General features: G+C 42.6%; 1 protein-coding gene and 1 pseudogene across 1 annotated transcript in view; one reads left to right on the plus strand and one right to left on the minus strand.

Annotated features, from left to right (window-relative positions):
* Positions 1-12374, minus strand: part of LOC106736156 (60S ribosomal protein L35-like) — a 40423-nt pseudogene extending 28049 nt beyond the window's left edge.
* The window catches only part of RCOR1 (REST corepressor 1), a gene marked incomplete at its 5' end in the record, with an annotated part of 147248 nt that overhangs the window by 73836 nt on the left and 52909 nt on the right, over positions 1-20503 (plus strand). Inside the window, 1 exon segment of the mRNA XM_006160086.3 lies at positions 13313-13396. Within this exon segment, the coding sequence (XP_006160148.2) occupies positions 13313-13396 (84 nt within the window).

Genomic DNA, 20503 nt, shown 5'->3' on the forward strand with positions numbered 1-20503 from the left:
CCACCCAATGGGGCATGATCATGTCAAAATCCCTTCTCCATTTCTCCATCCTGTCTGGATGTTAGGCATGTACATTGCCAGGTGTGTTTTTTAAGCCTCCGAATCCGACATTCAAACCTCAGTCAGGCACGTAGGATTGATCCCTGATACAGTGTGCTAACTACTATGCTGTAGCATAGCCAGCTTGAGTCTTACTTTGTAAGGAATGACTTTGTTCTATTTCAGAAAGTTGTGATGATTACAAGTTAATGTTTGTGAAAGTGCCTAGAACTTAAATAATAGGTATTTAATAAATATTTTCTTTTACTATTTCCCTCCTCTACCTCCCATTAGTAGGAGTGAAAAGAGGAAAAACCTGTGAATCAGACAGTGCTGTGGATTCCAAAATTCATTTTGAGTTCTACCCCTGCACACCCCCCAGAGATTTTTGGTATAGGGTGCATGTGCTTGCTGGGAAACAGACAGACAGAAAGCAAGAAATCACCCCCCTAGAGGGGATGGCCATGCCGTGATCCCTTCTCCTCCATTCTCCTCTCGGGACCTTGGGCACACATGCACGCATGCCATGTGCGAGTTTGAAACTGCCAGGTGTCCAAGACTTGAACCACAGTTGACCCATGTGCGAATTCAGCAACGTAACCATTAACTACATCTGCTGATCTCGGGTTGTAATGTTTCTTGGTGTACTCGACATTCATTAGGAACAAAATATTTTCATTCTTTGAAATCACTTTGCTCAGATATTTTAAAGAACAATATCCTCAAGTCTAATCCTATTTTTTCCCTCCCATATGTAATTTAGGTTGACTCTGTAAACTCAAACATACAGAATAGACACTTCTTGAGATTTTTTAAGACATCTTTGCAAAATGTTCCAATGGGCAGTGGTGGGTGCTGATGTGTACATAGTATCAGGTTAGGAATTTCCCATTTGTGTTCTTTGGCAAGTCCTTTTAGGAGACTTGTTATCTTTTTTATTTTGGGGTGGGGGGAGAGATTTTTGCTCTAGGGCGCTTGTGCTCCCTGAAGAGACAGAAAGGGAGAAATCACCTCCCCTGCCCCAGGGAAGATGACCACACTGCAATTCTTTGTCCTCCATTCTCCTCCTGGGATTTTGGGCACACATGCACATGCACTCGGAGTGAATTTTAAGCTGCCAGGTCCAGGACTCAAAACTTGGTCGGCTATGTGGAAGTCCAGTGTAACCATTATGCCATCTGCTGGTCCCTAAGGACTTGCTATCCTTAGGTTTAAGATGTACAGATAAACTGGCTAGGTTCACTAAAACCCAGGTGTTTTTAGCCTAATCTGAGATTGCTTTACTTCTACATGGAGCTAATTTATTAGTCTGTCCAAAAAGTCATGATGTTGTTTTTCTGTTTCTCTATGCAAAAATGCATCATGACTTTTCAGACTACCCAATATTAACTTAGCTGGGATCGCAAGCATGTGCAGGTGCAACTTGTGTGTACACAATGCCCAGGGATGTAAAATGTGGGCCCACACATTGCATGTAATTGTTATGTCTCCCCAGGGTTTGAGTAATTCTGGTCAAGTGTTTTGTTTTTGTTCGTTTGTTTTTGTTTTTCTTTTTTGAAGTCTGTCTAAATTATTTTCCATAAAACAAGAGTAATGCCTCCCTAGCTCGTTTCATAATAATGTTATAAAGTATGTGCTTCATTATGACTTCATAAATTATTTTATGGAAGTGCATTTACAACCATGTCTTATAAATATATTTTTGGGGGCCGGCAGGTGGTGTGGTGTCTAAGGCAGCTGGACTCCCACATGGCTGACCACGGTTTGATTCCCAGAACTGGCAGCTTGTTTCCTCACTTTCCTGTTCTCTCTCTCTGTCTCTTTCTGGTCAACTTCAAAATAAATAAATAAATAAGTAAAATAATGATAAAGAATAAAATTAAATAAACATATTTTTTGGTAGACAGTATTGTTTTGCGAAGACTTATTCTACTCCAGGGACTAGCAGTTAGCGTAATGGCTATGTCGCTGGACTCCCATGTAGTCGACAGCGGTTCGTGTCCCAGACCCAGTGGCTTAAAACTCACGCTGGGCACGTGTGTGTGTGCGCCCAAGATCCTAAGAGGAGAACGGAGGAGAAGGGATTGTGGCATGGCCACCCCCCCTGGGGGGGTGATTTCTCGCTTTCTGTCTCTGTCTTTCTCTGTCTGTCTGGTGAGCGCATGTGCCCTAGAGCAAAAACCTCTCAAAAAAAAAAAAAAAAAAACCCAAGTTATTCCGCTCTGTTAAAATTTATGGCTTCAGAGCTTTATTCATCTACTAGATACATTGGTGTTGATGCTACTTAAGACAAGATAAGGTTGCATATATTTCTAATTATTTTCCAAAATCTTTTAAGTTAGGAGGAAATCCCAAAAGATATGCAAATATCAAGTTTCTGACATTTCTACAAAATTAAACTGAAAATCCACTGAATAAAATTTTCCAGTGTTTTTAAAAATTATTATTCTCTCTGTGAGGCTGAACTTCTAATAAATTAGTGAAATTTACCTTCCCCACCCATCTCCATCAATATTGGCGAAAGAAAAGAGTTTCACTACATTGTGTGGCCTATAATAATTACTTTCCCCTTTGTGAATCTAGTACTCTGTGCTTAATGGTGTTTACAGTTGCTGTTAAAATACATGCGTATGTTTATATATATAATTTCCAAAGGAAGTGAGGAAGGTCTAATCTTACATTGTGATGTCTTTGAAGATGGGATGAAAATTCTTCCTTCTGGGGGCCAGGCAGTGGCACAGCACTAACAACTGGACCCATGTGGGAAAGGTCCTGGGTTTGTGTCCTGGGAACTCTAAGCATGCCAGGCATGTGTTCTCATGTGATCCAGGCTGACTGACACTGGGGGTGGATTGCGGCACAAGATCTTGCAGGGTGCAGGACTAGACAGGTATTAGGTGACCTTATTGTCAGAATTTGAGCTAATTTTGATGCCAGAACAGGCATGAATGTTCATTTGGGGATTCCAAATCAGGTCCATGATACCTGCGAATCTCCTCCAAGGAGAGGCTTGGAGCTGGAGAGGGCACAAAGGGCCCACTGCTGGTACCAGGCAGTGGGTTTGAAGCAACCCCTCGAAGACCTCTGGTTCATCTCTGGTCCCTTCATAGTCACCATCTTGTCGATGGAAAATAACCAACTCTTTCTCTCAGGGTGATCAGGTACAAGGGTTCCTTTTCTTTGCTTTTGAGAGTGAGACAGAGTCTGGGGTTTAGTGAAGTTTTTCCATTGGTCTGGCCCAAAAAGGTGGTACATGTGGAAGCAGGGGCTTGTAGATTTGCCCAGTTTGTTGATCTATTAGTGAAGTTTTTCTTATGGATTTTGGGGTTTTGGGGTTATGGATTTTGAGGAGTCCATAGAGTAATACTACTCTAACTTTATCCTCCTGAGGTGTGTGTGTTGGAGGGACTGGAGGGATGCACATGCTGTTGTCATGGTTTCTCCCTCGTAATGCTAACCTTGATTACCTGGCCAGGTAATATCTGCTAGGTTTGTCTCCTGTGTAACCCTGTCCCCTTCCACCGTTGCTCTTTGGAATCAAGTTCCTAAGTCTCACTCATACTCCAGGTGGGGGATAAAATTTTCCCTTCTGGAGCGGAGTGGCTACGAATGTTATTTGAAGTTCTTTTGCCATAAACTACTTTTTCTAGGAAACGTCTGCTCATTTTTTTCTAATGGGCTTTTATTTTTTTACTTAACTTTGAAAATAGAAGTTCCTTACATCGGATCTCCATAAATACTTGGGTAAATGACTGAAATTAGCTACTTGCAAGGTACCAGAATCAAAGAGGGTTCCTTTTTTTGTTTTGGTGGCAGGTAACATAATATTAACAAAAGCAAATTTCACCTTTACCAGAAAGTCCTATGAAGTATCATAGATAGTAGTCAGCATTACCTATTCTGGTATGCTTATTTCATGAACAAGAAATATCTAGGGTTTATGTAATCAAGGCTGTTGAAGATAACTCTGGCCTGAACCATGGATGAGGGCCTATCTAAAAGACTTGGCCTTGACTCTATCGAGTTGAGCAAGATACTTGATATGTGTGGCATTCTTCTTTGTAAATGTTGCTAAGTCTATCTGTGAATTTCTTTGTTGCTTTAATATCTTGAATCAATTTCTGAGTTTGCCTGAATTTGGGGGGAATTGTTTAAGAATTATTTTGTTTAACTTTATTTATTTATTTATTTAAATTTGACCAGAGAACGACAGAGAGAGAGAGAGAGGGAGAGAGAGAGGGAGGGAGGGAGAGAGAAAGTAAGAAAGCAAGCCACCAGATCTGGGACTTGAACCGCTGTCAGCCATGTGGGAGCCCAGCATCCTTAACTACCATGCCACCTGCTGGCCCCCCAGGGAATTCTTCTTGCAAGATAAATTGTAGTAGTATCACATGATCAGTCTGGCTGCCAATTGGAAAAGACAGGGAGAGGAGACCCAAAGTTCAGCACAGATTTTGTTGCCGCCTAAACAACAGTGTCAGACCTTGATTGATGTTTAGGGCTGTAGAAGAGAGCCAGCGTAAACAAAGCTGAGGAAGGAGATGACGACAGAGACAGCACCAATGGCAAGGACGCCTCTTAAGCACATAGTGGGTTTTAGAAATCTTACCCATTATTTCTCTACCTGGGTGCTTGTCTAAGATCAGGATTTTCAACAGATCCTCTCCCTAGTGTCTTTTTTGTTTCCTTTTTTTGGACAGGTTTTTGCTATAGGGCGTGTGCGCTCACCAGAAAGACAGAGAGAGAGAGAGACAGACAGAAGGCGAGAAATCACCCCCCAGGGGGGATGGCCACACTGCAATCCCCTTCTCCTCCATTCTCCTCTTGGGATCTTGGGCATGCACGCACACGTGCCCGGTGTGAGTTTAAGCCACCAGGTCCAGGACTCATACCACAGTCAACTATATGGGAGTGTAGTGACATAGCCATTATGCTAACTGCTGGTCCCTTTCCCTAGCGTCTTCAGCACATGCTCACTGCTGTCCTCTTCTGTGTCCTTTGTGCTCATTAATTCACATTGCCCTGTGCCTAGTTCCGTTTACTTCTCTTATGCTCGTAGTAGTTCTGTGACATCTTAGCCAGTAATTTTTGCTTTTAATATTGAAACCTTTTCATGACTTAACAATAAAAAGGATGTATGACTTTAACATTTTTTTAAAAAATTAAGTCAATCAAGTGTTTGAGTAGAATGTTCATAGTGTGTCAAGGCGCTCAGGGAAGTGCCATATACACGCCCTCTCATTTAACTTTGTCATCGTGAGGTAGAAGTTATTTTTAAGTAATTGGATGAAGGCGTTGTTCTAAGGATCTTTTCTGGTATCTTAAACTTTGTAGGTGAAAGACCTGAAATTCTAACCTGTGATTCTGAGCTCATCTGCTTAACTAGTTGGTCTTTGTGGGCCATCTTATGGATGTGTTGATTTTAATAAAACAGATCTAAGAATGTAATGGACTATATTTTATACCTATGGTTTGAAGATTATTTTTTTAATAATATAAAAATTTGAACAGGTACTTTTGGATAGGTTATTTATTTGGATAACAGTAAGTCTCCCCCTCCCCCATATGTTGTATAATAAAATGAGCTTTTTTAATATATAGAGAGGTTTTGCTATAAGGCACATGTGCTTGCCAGAGAGACAGAGAGACAGGAAGCAAGAAAATCATCCCCCAGGAGGGTTGGTCACACCGCAATCCCTTCTCCTCTTGGAATTTTAGCCTTGCATGCACATGTGCCCAGTGTGAGTTGCAGGCCACAGGGTCAAGGACTTGAACCATGGTAGGCCATGTGGGATTCCAGTGATATAACTATTATGTCATCTGTTGGTCTCAATAAAGTTAACTTTTTTTTTTTGAGAAGTTTTTGCTATAGGGCACGTGCACTCTCCAGAAAGATAGAGAAAGACAGGGAGACAGAAAGTGAGAAATCACCTCCCAGGGGAGATGGCCACGCCGCAGTCCCTTCTCCTCCATTGTCCTCTCGGGATCTTGGGCACGCACGCACATGTGCCCGGCGTGAGTTTAAGCTGCTAGGTCCGGGACTCGAATCGTGGTCGACTACATGGGAGTCCAGCGACATAGCCATTACACTAACTGTTGGTCCCCCAATAAAATTAACTTTTAAATCTGTTCTGAGGCAAAAAAGAAATAAATGTGCCTTTTTTTTCTCCCTAGAGGATTTTGACACAGGATGCATGCATTTGCCCATGAGAGACAGAGACAATGAGAGAGAAAGTGAGAAACCTCCCCCTGGGGGGATGGCTACACCACAATCCTGTCTCCTACATTTTCTTCCTGGGATCATGGACATGCATGCACATGTGCCTGGCGTGACTTTCAAGCCACTGGGTCCTGGACTTGAACCATGGTCAGCCATGTGGGAGTCTAGTGATATAACCACTGTGGCATCTGCTGGCCCTAAAAGTCCCTTTTCTGTGACTGATACTAAGGAAATGGAGTGGCTTGGTGGTGCAGCTATAAGTTGCTACTCCAGTGAGGCTGGATTGAATGGAAATAGGGTGGATTGGTTCTCCAGGTGACCCATATACACCCATGGTCCTGGCTAGCTGAGAAGGCTCAGGGGCAAAACCATAGCGTGAGATCCTGTTAATGTCTTCTTTCTCTTTTTTGTCTCTGCATCTGTCTCTCACTCGCATGAAGTAAATAAATAAGTATATATTAAAAAAGAGCTATTGGCAAATGCAAGCAAAGGCCTCTTAACTAAAAGTGACAGTATTTGATTTTCTGCCATTGTTAATGTGTGAGATTATCAGATTGGTGTACTGATGAAGAGATTGCATGATCATTTTCATCTTCACATACTGTCTATCTATGTGCACACGTGTGTGCGCTCACACAAACGCACACATTTCATGGTGAAAAAATGTGTATTTAGAACTAGCTGACTGGACTCAGTTTAGATGATTCCAGTTTTTCACCCCCAGCTAGTTCTGCGTTTTATTGAGGCCTGTGCTCAGGCCTTGACCACAAACTTCGCAGCAGGTACAGCCGCTCCTTCCGCTGCTGCTTCTTGCTCTTCAGGCTCTCCTCGTGCCTGTTGAGCTGCTGGCACATGGCACAGGTCGTCTTGGGCAGCAGGTCCTGAAGGACTAGAGTGACTCCATTTTTTTATGGGGCGACTCCATTTTGTTAAACCCACACCTTGCTGAGAATTGGCGCCATTTCAAGGAGGCAAGCCAGTCACATAGAAGAAGGTCCTAAGATCGTCATCCTACCGGGGCTGGCCAATGATAAAAAAAAAAAAGGAAATACCCGAGACCTGAAGTAACTTTCTTGCCAATCAGTAAAAGACAACTATGCTTCTTGAAATCTACAGCCAATGTATAGCCGCCTGAGTGCATTCCTCAGTACCCCTCAACCTCCTCCCTAATAGCTAAATAAAAACCCAGCCCAACTAATATGCGGGGCTCTCAACTCTGACCCACTGTGTCAGATTGGGAGTCTTGGCTCCAGCCTGAATAAAAGCAACCCTTGTGTACTTGCATCGGAATTGGCTCCTGGGTGGTCTTTTGCAGATTTTGTGATGGGGCACAACATTTGGGGGCTCATCTGGGGTTCCCCAAGACCCCCCAGCCACAGGATCCCCGAACCGGAGAGTTGACTGATAACAGCCAATGAGTGTGTTTCCTTTGTCTCTGTGTTTGTCCTGTTCGGTCTCTGAGGGCCCTAACTTTCTAATAGATTGGAATCGGTCTAGCGGACATGCTGGCGGACTGCCGATTTAGGGGCCTGGAAGATGTTCCAGACCCCCCAGGAGGGGACAGAGTGCCCCTAGTTGTTCTGAGTTCTCTGACGGGACATAGTGGGTTGCTCCCACGGTACGGTGTGAAGCTGTGGTTCCACTTGAAATTTACTTTTCACTCAGTGAAGATCATTTGTGCAGCCACATTTGTCCTGTCTGTGTGTTTATTACCTATCTCTGTTGGTGTGTACGTTTTTCTGATAAAAATAGGACAGACTCAGACTTCCCCTCTGACGCTTATGATGGAGCATACCCTGAAGAAGGATTAACCTGCTTGCTTTGCTTCTGTAACTGGCTTTTTGCTTTGAAGATAGAAAAACCCTACCCCCTATCTCTCCTGAAGCCCCTTCACTTTGTTCCTTTGTCCTTGTAAATCATCAGGTCACCCTGGACATGATTGTGCTTTTTTTTTTTTGAGAGGTTTATGCTATAGGGCACGTGCGCTCGCCAGACAGACAGAGACAGAGAGATAGAAGGCGAGAAATCACCTCCCAGACGGGATGGCCACGCTGCAATCCCTTCTCCTCCGTTCTCCTCTCAGGATCTTGGGCACGCACGCACACGTGCCCGGCGTGAGTTTAAGCGAACGGGTCCAGGACTCGAACCGCGGTCGACTACATGGGAGTCCAGCGACATAGCCATTACGCTAACTGCTGGTCCATGATTGTGCATTTTTGGCCTATATAATCTCCATTCCCCTTTCACTCGGGGCTGCGGGGTTTTGAGAGACATGAGTCCTCTGTATGCCTCTGGCTTAATCAATAAACTCCAATAAATTTGGCTATGTCTGGATGTCCTCTTATTTCTCACTGAGTAGACTATAACAGTCCAGAGGTTTGTACTTCTTGCCCTTGTAGAATTTCCTGAGGTTTCTTTCTGAGTCTGGTTAATGATGGTGAGAACACGGGCAATGGATTTGGGGAGAACTTGGATCTTGGACAACTTGGACGCAGCTCTGCCTGTCACTTTGGCAATGTGCAGCTGGGACAGCTCCACCTTCCGTCCAACTGTTTCAACAGCTTCTCTTTGTTCTTGCCATGCAAATCCTGAACCTTAATTTTGCTATAGCTGCCCAGTGCCGCCGCCGCCAGTGCCTGCTCCAGCTGATTCCAATTTTCTTGGCAACATCCAGAGCTTCATACTCAGGAGCCATTGTACATATGCCTTCTTCTCTCCTTCAGGTCTGATCAGGGTGCTGAGTTTGGGCACATCAGTGTCACAGACCTTCTTCATAGCCTGTTTGATCAGGTGTTTGCTGGCCTTAACATCCACAGTGAACACAAGTGTGGTGTTTTCTGTCTTCTCCACTGGACACTTAGTGTTCAGGAGCAACTTGATGATGGAATAGTGGTCAACCTAGTTTATCCTTGGGGCACTTTTCTGAGAATGATTTGGGCTGCCTCTGGAGCCACAGTGTCTTGGGACACCAGAAGGTGGGTGGGTGATGTGCAGATCTTTTTTTTTTTTTTTTTAAATTTTTTTTTAAGGAGAGGTTTTTGCTATAGGGCATGTGTGCTTGCCAGACAGACAGACAGAAAGTGAGAAATCATTACCCAGGGGGGATGGCCACGCCACAATCCCTTCTCCTCCGGTTCTCCTCTTGGGATCTTGGGCACGCACGCACACGTACCCGGCGTGAGTTTTAAGCCACCAGGTCTGGGACGCGAACTGCGGTCGACTACATGGGAGTCCAGCGACATAGCCATTATGCTAACTGCCGGTTCCGTGCAGATCTTTTTTTGTGGCTGTGGACACCTTTCAACACTGCTTTCTTAGCCTTTGTTTTGGCTTCAAATGGGAGGAGCAGGAGCTTTTCTTTGCTTTCAGCGCCAACTTGGTAAAAAGAATCGCTCCATAATATATGTATTTTTCAATTGTCACATTTCGGGTGCACTCACCAAAGAGAGAGAAAGAGAGAGAGAGAGAAAGAACCCTTGGGGAGGGGAGCAAGTGTGTTACAATGCCATCTTCATTTCTACATCCTGTTAGAATTCTGGGCACTCAAGCACACATACCAAGTGTGTTTTCTAAGCCACTGCGTCTGGGATTCAGATGGCAGTCAGTTATTTGGGATCCGGCTCCCTTAACCACTGGGCTGTAGGCAATAAATGTTTCCTTAATATTGTAAAGCTTATATACATTCCAATCTTGTTGTTGTTAATGCCCAGAGGGCATATATACTCATCAGAGAGAGGCAGGGAGAAGAGAAGGTAACTCCCACTAGGGTATTGTCATGCTGCAATTCCTTCTCCTCCATTTCTCAGTCCCAGGATTTTAGGTACATGCACCTACCATGTTTTTCAAGCTGCCCAGATCTTGTACACGTACACACACATACACACTGTGCTTTTCACGCCACTAGGTCCTGATCTCAAACCATGGTTGGTCATGTGGGAGTCCAGCAATATAACTGCGAAGCCATCTGCTGGCCCTAAATTCCAATTTTATAACCTGATTCAGATATATAATTTTTTTAATAGTAAAATTATGCATTAGTGACAGTGCTCAGCTCTTTTTCCTTGGGCTTAAGGCACTATATAGAGAGAGGCTGAGTATAAAATCCTCACAAATCTGGATTAGTTACAGAAAAATCCATTATAATTATATAGGACTTTAAAAATCTGACCCATAGTGCTATTTTTTTTTTTTTTTGGGAGGTTTTTTCGCTATTTTTTTTTTTGAGAGGTTTTTTCGCTATAGGGCGCGTGTGCTCGCCAGACAGACAAGACAGACATAGAGACAGAAAGCGAGAAATCACCCCCCAGGGGGGATGGTCACGCTGCAATCCCCTCTCCATTCTCCTCTCGGGATCTTGGGCACGCATGCACACGCGCCCAGCGTGAGTTCTAAGCCACTGGGTCCGGGACGCGAACCGCGGTCGACTACGTGGGAGTCCAGCGACATAGCCATTACGCTAACTGCTGGTTCCCCATAGTCCTATTTTTTTATTTTGCTGAATGACAGGATACTCACTTCATTCTCTTTTGTTAAACTACATCAATGGTTGGAGGTCAGGAGGTGGCATGATGGTTAAGGCGTTGGACCCGCACATGGCTGACCACAGTTTGAGTCCTGGACTGTGCTGGGAGCATTTGGTGCATGCCTAAAAACCCGAGAATGAAGGGACTGTGGCACAGCTATCCCCCTTGCTGGGTAATTTCTCTCTTTCCTTCTCTGTCTGTCTCTGGTAAGTGCATGCACCCTATGGTCAAAACCTCAAAAAAATTTTTTTTTAAATTATGCTTCATATACCAAAATCCTGATAAAGTCAGTTGCTTTACCCCACATCCCCTGCAGATGCACCATCCTCTGCTCTAGGAACTCCGTTCCCTCTAACAAGAGCATCTATTACTCTGGGAAGTACTTGGCCCTCTGTGCTTTTTTCCCAAAGCACTTAATAAATGATTATATTACTATTTTTCTTTGTAGATTTCTTATTTATTTATTTATTTGGAGAGGTTTTTGCTATAGGGTGCGTGTATTTGCCAGAGAGACAGAAAGCAAGAAATCACCCCCTGAGGGAGGGGTGTCCACGCTGCAATCCTTTCTCCTCTAATCCTTTCTCCTCTTGAGATCTTGGGCACCCACGCACACGTGCCCAGTGTGAGTTTAAGCCACTGGGTCTGGGACTAGAACCGTGGTTGACTACACGGGAGTCTAGTGACATAGCCATTACGCCAACTGCTGGTCCCTATATTACTATTTTTCTTATCGAGAAACTATTTTGTTACACTAGAGCCTTAAGAGATTAGGGGTTGCTAAGAACATAAAGCCACTGATGTATTTTTATTTATTTTTTTAGAATTTTTTTTTTTTATTATTGGGGCCAGCACGTGGTATAGTGGTTAAGGTACTGGACTCCCATGTGGCCGACTGCAGTTCGAGTCCTAGACGTGACGGCTTGAATCTCATGCTGGATGTACGTGTATGGGTACCCAAAATCCAGAGAGGAGGATGGAAAAGAAGGGATTGTGGCTTGGCCATCCCCCTGGGGGTAGTTTCTTGCTTTCTGTCTCTCTGACTTTCCAGTGACTGCATGTGCCCTAAAGCAAAAATTTCTCTCTCTAAAAAATACACACACACACACACTTCAATAGTATATATTTATTATATATATGTGTGTGTATATATACATACAGTATACATATATATACACACATATATGTGTGTGTGTATATATATACATATATATATTATATATTATATATGACAGAGAGACATAGAGACAGAAAGCAAGAAATTGCCCCCCGGGGGGGATGGTCACGCCGCAATCCCTTCTCCTCCATTCTCCTCTCGGGATCTTGGGCACGCACACACACGCGTCTGGCATGAGCTTTAAGCCACTGGTCTGGGATGTGAACCGTGGTCGACTACGTGGGAGTCCAGCGACATAGCCATTATGCTAACTGCTGGTTCCCGGGCCAATATGTTTTTAAGTCAGTTAGGCGGGGGTCCATGTTGTGGTTGGCTGTATGGGGTTCGGCTTTCTTAACTACTAGGTTATGGGACTAGATGCTGCACTCACTTTAATAGCACTTTGTCGATTCTGCAGGTTTTCTACACAGATGGTCATGTTGTCTGTGAATAATGGCAATTTTAATTTTATGTTTCTAATGTGGGTGCCTTTTTATTTCTGTTTTGACTTTTAATTCTTACTGGAAATATAGTAAGACTTATTTGTTTTTGTATTCCTCCAGGGGTTCTGACCATATCTTTGTTCCCTTAATTTTATTTTTAGATTATATGTAGCAATAATATTGTTCTAAAAGTCAGAACTGTATAAAAAAGGTGTACTGAAAGGTTGTCTTCCTATCTTTTTGGTCATGATTTCTATCTTTTCATCCTTTATACACCTGTTCCCACATAACACATAAATTACACTTTTAAGTCCTGTCTAATTCATAGTCTTTACACTTTGAGTGTTTCTCACTTATTTCATCATTTCTTTTTTAAAAGTAACTGCCACCTTCTCCCACCAAAGTTTTACCCAATGTATAGAAATTCCTTCTTTACAGAATCTGGAACACACTGGTAGACAAAGATTAGAGCTCTGGCAGTTTAACCTATTCTAGATGTCTCACGTCAGAAAGCAGAGGAACATAGGTGGATTAGTGCGAAAACCCTGGGCACCGTGGCCTCCCTGCCTGAGTCCATTTCTGGCTGTGCCTCGTGTTTGCCAGATGACCCCCTCAATTCTGTCAGGTAGCACATGACCATGGTAATTGTACCTTCCTCATAGGTACCTGTGTGCTAAATAAATAACAGTGTAGAACCGAACTGGGCAGCACAAGGGTCTCAGCAGACTTCATAGCATCCCCTCCTCCCATCGTCTCCCCTATGATGTTAAGTATGTGGGTGTCATTGAGGGCAGATTTAAATAAAGGGTAGGTGATGTCATTATCTTAAAAGATGCTTAAAAGATGTGAAGCTTAAAAGATCAGACTGATGTTACTGTTACTTGTCATATCTGTTCAATTATAATAAGAATTTCCTTTTTTCCTTTCTATCAAGCCAAACTAGCAAGACGCAGTCAAGAACGAGACAATCTTGGCATGTTGGTCTGGTCACCTAATCAGAATCTGTCAGAGGCAAAACGTAAGTCTAGATCACGTTTATTTTCTACCCTTGTTCTTTAAGGGTTTAAAGGCATCTTTGTAGCTAATCTAATATGCAGTACATATTATGTTTTCTCTCATGTTCGTAAAAAAATAATTTGTAGAGTTTGAAAGTGTGTATTTCTTTTCTGTGGCCTGTCATGATTTAAAGATTTCTAGCATGTGTTTTCATAATCTTGTACATGGTTCAGAATGCAGAAGAAACTAAAAAGTGGAAGGAAAATTATAATGCAGTGTGCCAGACAGAAATTTATACATTTCTAAAGACAAGTTGAGTTTTTAATTTGAAGGATTGCAAAGGGCAAATGTATGTTATTGGAAATAGGCTCCAGATGACTTCAGCCTAGCTTGAAATAAAACTTTTCAATTGGCTGTTCAACAGCACTTCAAATTTTATTAAATATTCTGAATTACATTACATTCTCTTTTTTTGGGAGGGGAAGGGTTCAAGGGTTCTATAGCTAGTAATAATAAAAATTATAATTTCTTTGTCCTGCTCAAAAGATATCTTAATTTTATATCTGATGTATTGCCTAAAGTCTTTGCTGTTTGCAAAATCTTCATTTTGTTCATAACTTAAAAGAGAGAAGACATACTACATCCCCTTTTTGAGAATTTTTCAGTGGGCGGAGCCATAACTGACATTTATGGGATTAACTCAGAAATCACATGTGAAGATTTTGATATAAAACACATTAGTCTGGAGGACAGAATTATAGGGGTCTTTGACAAAAACATGTTAAGAATTACTGATCTAAAATATGGTAGGGCTCAGAAAGCCATCAGAGGTAAATGTTCATAAAGAATCTATAAAATTGTGAGTAAAAGCTGGACCTCTTAGACTTCAGTCAAAATTTTTCAAATTATGTTTTGCAGTATTAGAATAGGTATTACAGGTCCCCAATGCCAAATCAGTGTGAGAGGTATTGCATATGCTACATCCTCCTCTTGAATATTTAAAATCTGTGTTAGCATCTTTTTAGATTTTTGTCATGCACTCACAGGAGAGAGAAAGAGGGAAAATACGAAATCACCCCTTGGAAATGGCCATGCTACAATCCCTTCTCCTCCATGCTTTCCAAGCTGCCAGGTCCAGGACTTAAATGGTGGTATCTGCCATGTGAAATTCAGCACCTTACAACCACCGTCCTCACCCCCTTCGTTAGCATCATTAAGATGCTAAGAGCTCATTTGATAAGGGAATGTGTTTAATTTTGACCCAGAGGGATCCCTTTTTTTGTACAGTGCCCTTCTTGGAACATGGGACTTGCAACTACTCTTATTAGTAACATTAAATTTAACAATAATAAAATACTCCTTAGTCTTATCTGAGTTTTAAAAAGAGCACCTGGATTCTACCACTACCTGGCTGCTGCTTTATGAGCTTATACCACAGGGAGCAGAAAAAGAGTGCTGGCATTTTATGATGCATTTACCAGGTTTGGGGAAACTTTTTTTTAGGTATTTTCTGAATTTTTCCTCCCTGCTTTGAGTACTTAAAGTAATTTGGAAAAGCAATTCTACTCCATTTTTGAACAAGTTGTTCTTTCTTAACAGAGAGCTAAGCATCTGCTTCCCTCTAATTTGTAAAGCTTTGTTTTCCTGAACTCTGATAAATCTGATTCCATATGAGTCTTATAGATGTTCAGTCATCTTAGTTTTTTACTGTCTAAGTTTAAGTTAAACTTGTCTAGTTGCTTCAGATTTTTAAAAAATTTTTTAAAAAGTTATTTATTTAAATTATTATTATTATTATTATTATTTAATTTGCTATAGGGTATGTGTGCTCATGGGGTGGGGGTGGAGAAAGGGAAAGTGAAAAGCAAGCTGCCAGGTTCAGGACTTGAACTGTCAGCCATGTGGGATTCCAGCACCTTAACCACCATGCCACTGGCTGGCCCCCAAATAGTTTGGGTTTTAGATCTCTTTTCATCTCTGTTGTTCTCCTCGATGTATTCCAGTTGGTCAAAATGCCCATTTTAAATTGTGCTCAGATGGAGTATTTGTAGAGCCTTTATACCAGAGTGGTTTCAGTGCTCCTCCACAGTAACCCAAGGGGGAGTTTTCACCTCTGTCTTAAGCATTGCATTCTGTGGCACTAGGGGGCTGTGATAGTGTGCAGACGGGAATTTCTGGGGCCAGGGATAAGGTTCTTCATTCCTGGTCATGCTCCAAGTGCTTGACCCCTCATCCGAGTTCATTGCACCTCTGTCCTCTGCCATTTCAGGCACTATCCTTCTGTTATTGTAGTTTAAGATTGGATTAGTCCTTTTTGTGATTGTGTTAGCTCTTGGAGTCTTTAAAGCTATCTTACCTAGACCCAGAAGGAAAGAGAAGAATATGGAAAATTAATAAATTTTTAAACAGCAGAATTTTCTGTAATAAATTTGCAGTTTTACAATGAACCCTGCCAGTATTAATTAAAATTTTGAACTTTAAAAACTAGCCTAGGTATCAGCAGTTGGCATAATGGTTATGTCACTGGACTTCTATGTAATCCACTGTGTTTTGAGTTCTGGACCCAGAACTTTAAAACTCAGGCTGAGCGTGTGTTGTGCGTGCATACCCAAAATCCCAAGAGGAGAATGGAGGAGAAGGGAATGTGGTGTGGCCATTCCTCCTGAGGTGATTTTTCTCTTTCTGTCTCTTTTTCTCTCTCTCTCCCCAGTGAGCGCATGTGCCCTATATAAAAAAAATCTCTCTTAAAAAAAACCCCAAAAAACATAAAAACTAGCCTATGGGGGACCAGAGATGGTGTGGTGGTTAAGGTGCTGTACACTCCCACATGGCTGACCACGGTTCAAGTCCTGGACCTGGTGGCTTGCTTTCTCACGTTCCCTCACTCTCTCTGTGTCTCTCTCTGGTCAAATTAAATGAATGAATGAATAAAATAAAATTTAAAAAAAAAAACTAGCTTAAAGGTAACATTTGTTCAGAAAATGCAGAAAAATATAAAGAAGTAAAAGCACACACATTTTATCATTCAGAGATCATTATTAGACATTTTGCAGGTGTTTATTTTTTCTCGTGTACATGTGTATATGTGTGTGTGTATTTTTTTTTTTGGAGAGATTTTCACTGTAGGGCGCGTGCGCTCGCCAGACAGACAGAGAGAGACATAGAGACAGAAAGCGAGAAATCACCCCCCAGGGGGGATGGTCACGCCGCAATCCCTTCTCCTCCATTCTCCTCTCAGGATCTTGGGCACGCACGCACACGCGCCCGGCGTGAATTTTAAGCCACCGGGTCCGGGACACGAACCGCGGTCAACTACGTGGGAGTCCAGCGACATAGCCGTTACGCTAACTGCTGGTTCCCTGTATTTTTATTTTTTTATTTTTTATTTTTGGAGAGAGATTTTTGTGATACAGTGTGTACGCTTGCCAGACAGAAAGCAAAAAAATCACCCCCCAGGTGGGATGGCCATATCACAATCCTTTTGCCTCTTGGCATTTTAGGCACGCTCGCACAAGCACATGGTGTGTTTGTTTAAGCTGCCAGGTCTGGGATTTGAACCGTGGTTGACTACATGGGAGTCCAGAAATGTAACCATTATATTTTCTGCTGGTCTCTTTCTTGAGTATATTTATGTGAGATAATGTTATGTCTTTCTTTACATATGTGCCTATGTCTGTGTGTGACTTTTTTCTTTTTTTTTTTAAATAGAAATTTTTGCCTTGGGGCATGTGTGCTTGCCAGAGATAGAGGGAAAGTGAGAAATCACCTCCCCGGGGGGTGGGGGGGCTCACTGCAGTCCCTTCTCCATTCTCCTCTTGGGATTTTGGGCATGCACACACGTGCACCTAGTGTGAGTTTCAGTTGTTCGGTCCAAGACTTGAACCACAGTTGAGTACATGAAAATCCAGCTATGTAACCACTACACCATCTACTGGTCCTCAGTATAAACATTTTTAATAACTCGGGATCAGCAGTTATTGTAATGGCTATGTCACTGGACTCCCACGTAGTTGACCGCGGTTTGAGTCCTGGGCCCGGTGGCTTAAACTCACGCCGGGCGTATGTGCGTGCGTGCCCAAGATCCTGAGAGGAGAAGGGAGGAGAAGGGACTGTGGTGTGGCCATCCCTCTTGGGGGGTGATTTCTCACTTTCTGTCTCTCTGCCTGTCTGTATCTTTCTGGTGAGCTCACACACCCAATAGCAAAACAAAACAAAACAAAACAAAAACAAAACAAAAACCTCTTAAACAAAAAAGGATATGGATGTCCTATTGGAGAATATTTGGAATCTTGCAATACTTTTTTCCAACTCTAAGAAAAAGGTGATCATTCTTTTTCTTTCTTTTTTTCTAGGGACAGATTTTTGCTATATGACACATGCACTCACTGGAGAGACAGAGACAGAAAGTGAGAAATCACCTCCTGAGGAGATAGCCATGCCACAGTCTCCCCGCCACCAGTCTTGGGATTTGGGGCATGCACAGACATGTGCCTGGTGTGAGTTTTAAGCTGCTGGGTCCAGGACTCAAACCGTGGTTAACTATGTGGGAGTTCAGCTACATAACCACCACACCATCTGCTGGTCCTATAGTGATCATTCTTATTTCTTAGGATAAATCCCTGGAAACAGAATTCCTAGGTTAAAGGACAATTACGTAATTTCTTGTTTTCTTTTTTTTAATATAGGTTTTACTTTTTTTTTTTTGGAGAGGTTTTCGCTGTAGGGTGCTCGCCAGAGAGACAGAGAGAGACAGACAGAAAGCGAGAAATCACCCCCCCAGGGGTGATGGCCATGCGGCAACCCCTTCGCCTCCCTTCTCTTCTCAGGATCTTGGGCACGCACGCACACACGCCCGGCGTGAGTTTTAACCCACTGGTCCGGACGCGAACTACGGTCGACTACATGGGAGTCCAGCAACATAGCCATTATGCTAACTGCTGGTCCCTAAAATAGGTTTTACTTTTAGAGCAGTTTTATGTCTACAGTCAAACTGGGTAGAAAGTGTGGAGAGTTCTGACTGTCTTCTGCCCCCAATGTCCATAGCCTCCCTTACTTTGGTTATCCTGTGGCTGAGTCCAGCTGGATCCACCTTGGTTACGTTTGTTTCAGTTGATGGACCTGCTCTGACACAATATTACCATCCCACCCCATCAGGTACACTAGGTTTTACTCCATTATATGTTCTATGGCTTTGTATTCACCCTTGGAGTTCTCACACAGAATAGTTTCAAATCCTCTGCCTTCTGTTGATTCCCCTCTCCCTCTTACCCTGGCAGTCCCTGGTGAGCTGTGCCCTTTCCAGGGTCACACAGTAGTAAAAAAACAGTGTGTATCCTTTTTAGGTTCCATTCTGTTTTGTTCTTTTTGCCACTGACTTCTTTCAGTTAATATTTGTTTAAGGTTACTCTGTATCATTTCATGGCTGGTGGTTTCTTTTTAGCACCAAATAATACACAATGTCTAAATGTACCACCAAAAAAAGAGAAGATTACAAATATGTACACCAGTGCTTTCTTCTGTCCTCTCCCCACATGTGTGATACTGTTCTGTCTAGGATTACAGAATTTTTTTCCTTTCACTTATGTTAAATTCATATTATGTACTTCGGTTTATGCCTTAAACATAGATTTTGTTTAATTGTTCTGTTTCTTCCTTATTTGTTACCATTCCCATTCTTGTCAGTCTGCCTGCCTGCCTTCCTTCCTTCCTTCCTTCCTTTCTTTTTTGGAGAGGTTTTTGCTATAGGGTGCTTGCACTCTCCAGAAAGACACGGAGAGACAGAGAGACAGAAAGTGAGAAATCACCCCCAAGGGGGATGGCCACACTGCAATCCCTTCTCCTCCATTCTCCTCTGGGGATCTTGGGCACACATGTACATGCGCCGGGCGTGATTTTAAGCCTCCGGGTCTGGGACTTGAACTGCGATCGATTACATGGGAGTCCAGCGACATAGCCATTATGCTAACTGCTGGTCCCTCTTGTCAGTATTTCTGTATTCTTTTAGGTGACTCAGACTTGTGGTATCAAGTTCTCTACAAAGGTATTTTGATTGGGGTTGTATTGACTTTTGATTTATTGTGAGAACTGATTTCCATTCACGTTTTACTGAGCATTTTGTGTGCCTAGAGTGTACCAGGAATGAGAGGTTTTCCCATCCATGTTCTAATGGAGAAAGGGGGAAAATGGACATGTGAACAAAGAATTTATTTGCATTTTCTCTAGTCCAGCTCTTCCTTTTTTGAGGCAGAAAGCTGACATCTAAAGAAGTTAATTCAGATGTTGAAGATCCTACCGTTAGTTAGTAGACCAGATGGCTGGTCCCCATGCTGGACTCTACCCACCTGCCTTCATGTGCTGCTTTGTGCAATAACTATAATATGCAAAACTATACTAATATTACACTAGTTGCTTTGGACTGTGTCTAAGTAAAACTCATTTAATGGGAGATACAACCTATGGTGTAAGTAAGCCTAGAAAATGTGCCTTAAGACATTTCACGTTGAGGAGATGTGAATAATTCCCAATAGCATAGATGAGAATAATAGAATTTAAATAGTAGTTTATTAACAGTGGAAGTTTGTATGGCTCTCAGTGCTGGAGACTGGGATGTCCAAGAGTACGACACAGGCACCCAGTGTCATCCCCACCCACTGTCCTCAGTGTGCCTCGGAGTGATTTAGCCTCCATTTTCCCAAAGCTAAAGGATCCAGGCTCAGTGGGGGCAACACTGGAAGCTTGTGACAGAACCTTCCTCTGTGAAGCTGCCCTGTGTTTCCCTCAGTCATGTCAGTGTCAACCAGGAGTCTTCTTCCATGTGTTCTCATAGGAGGGATCTTCAAGAAATTGTTGGAAGATGCTTATTATGAAAAGCTATGCATGGATTTCAAAATTTTTTGTACAGTTATAAACATTCTACTTTTCTATGAATTTTTTGAAGTCCCCTCATGCGTAGGTGGATTGTACTGATAGAAAGACCTGTGTCTGTGTTGGATGGAAGGGACAGGTTTAGAGGACACATGTATGTCCCTGTCACATGTGAACAAACTGCAGGGAACCACTAGGATTGATGGGCTCGCTAAATACTTCTTCTGGCTACTCCTGCCCATAATCCCTCAGCACGTATTGCGCT

Source organism: Tupaia chinensis, unplaced genomic scaffold, assembly GCF_000334495.1.
Source record: "Tupaia chinensis unplaced genomic scaffold, TupChi_1.0 Scaffold000671_2, whole genome shotgun sequence".
NCBI classification, from domain to species: Eukaryota; Metazoa; Chordata; class Mammalia; order Scandentia; family Tupaiidae; genus Tupaia; species Tupaia belangeri.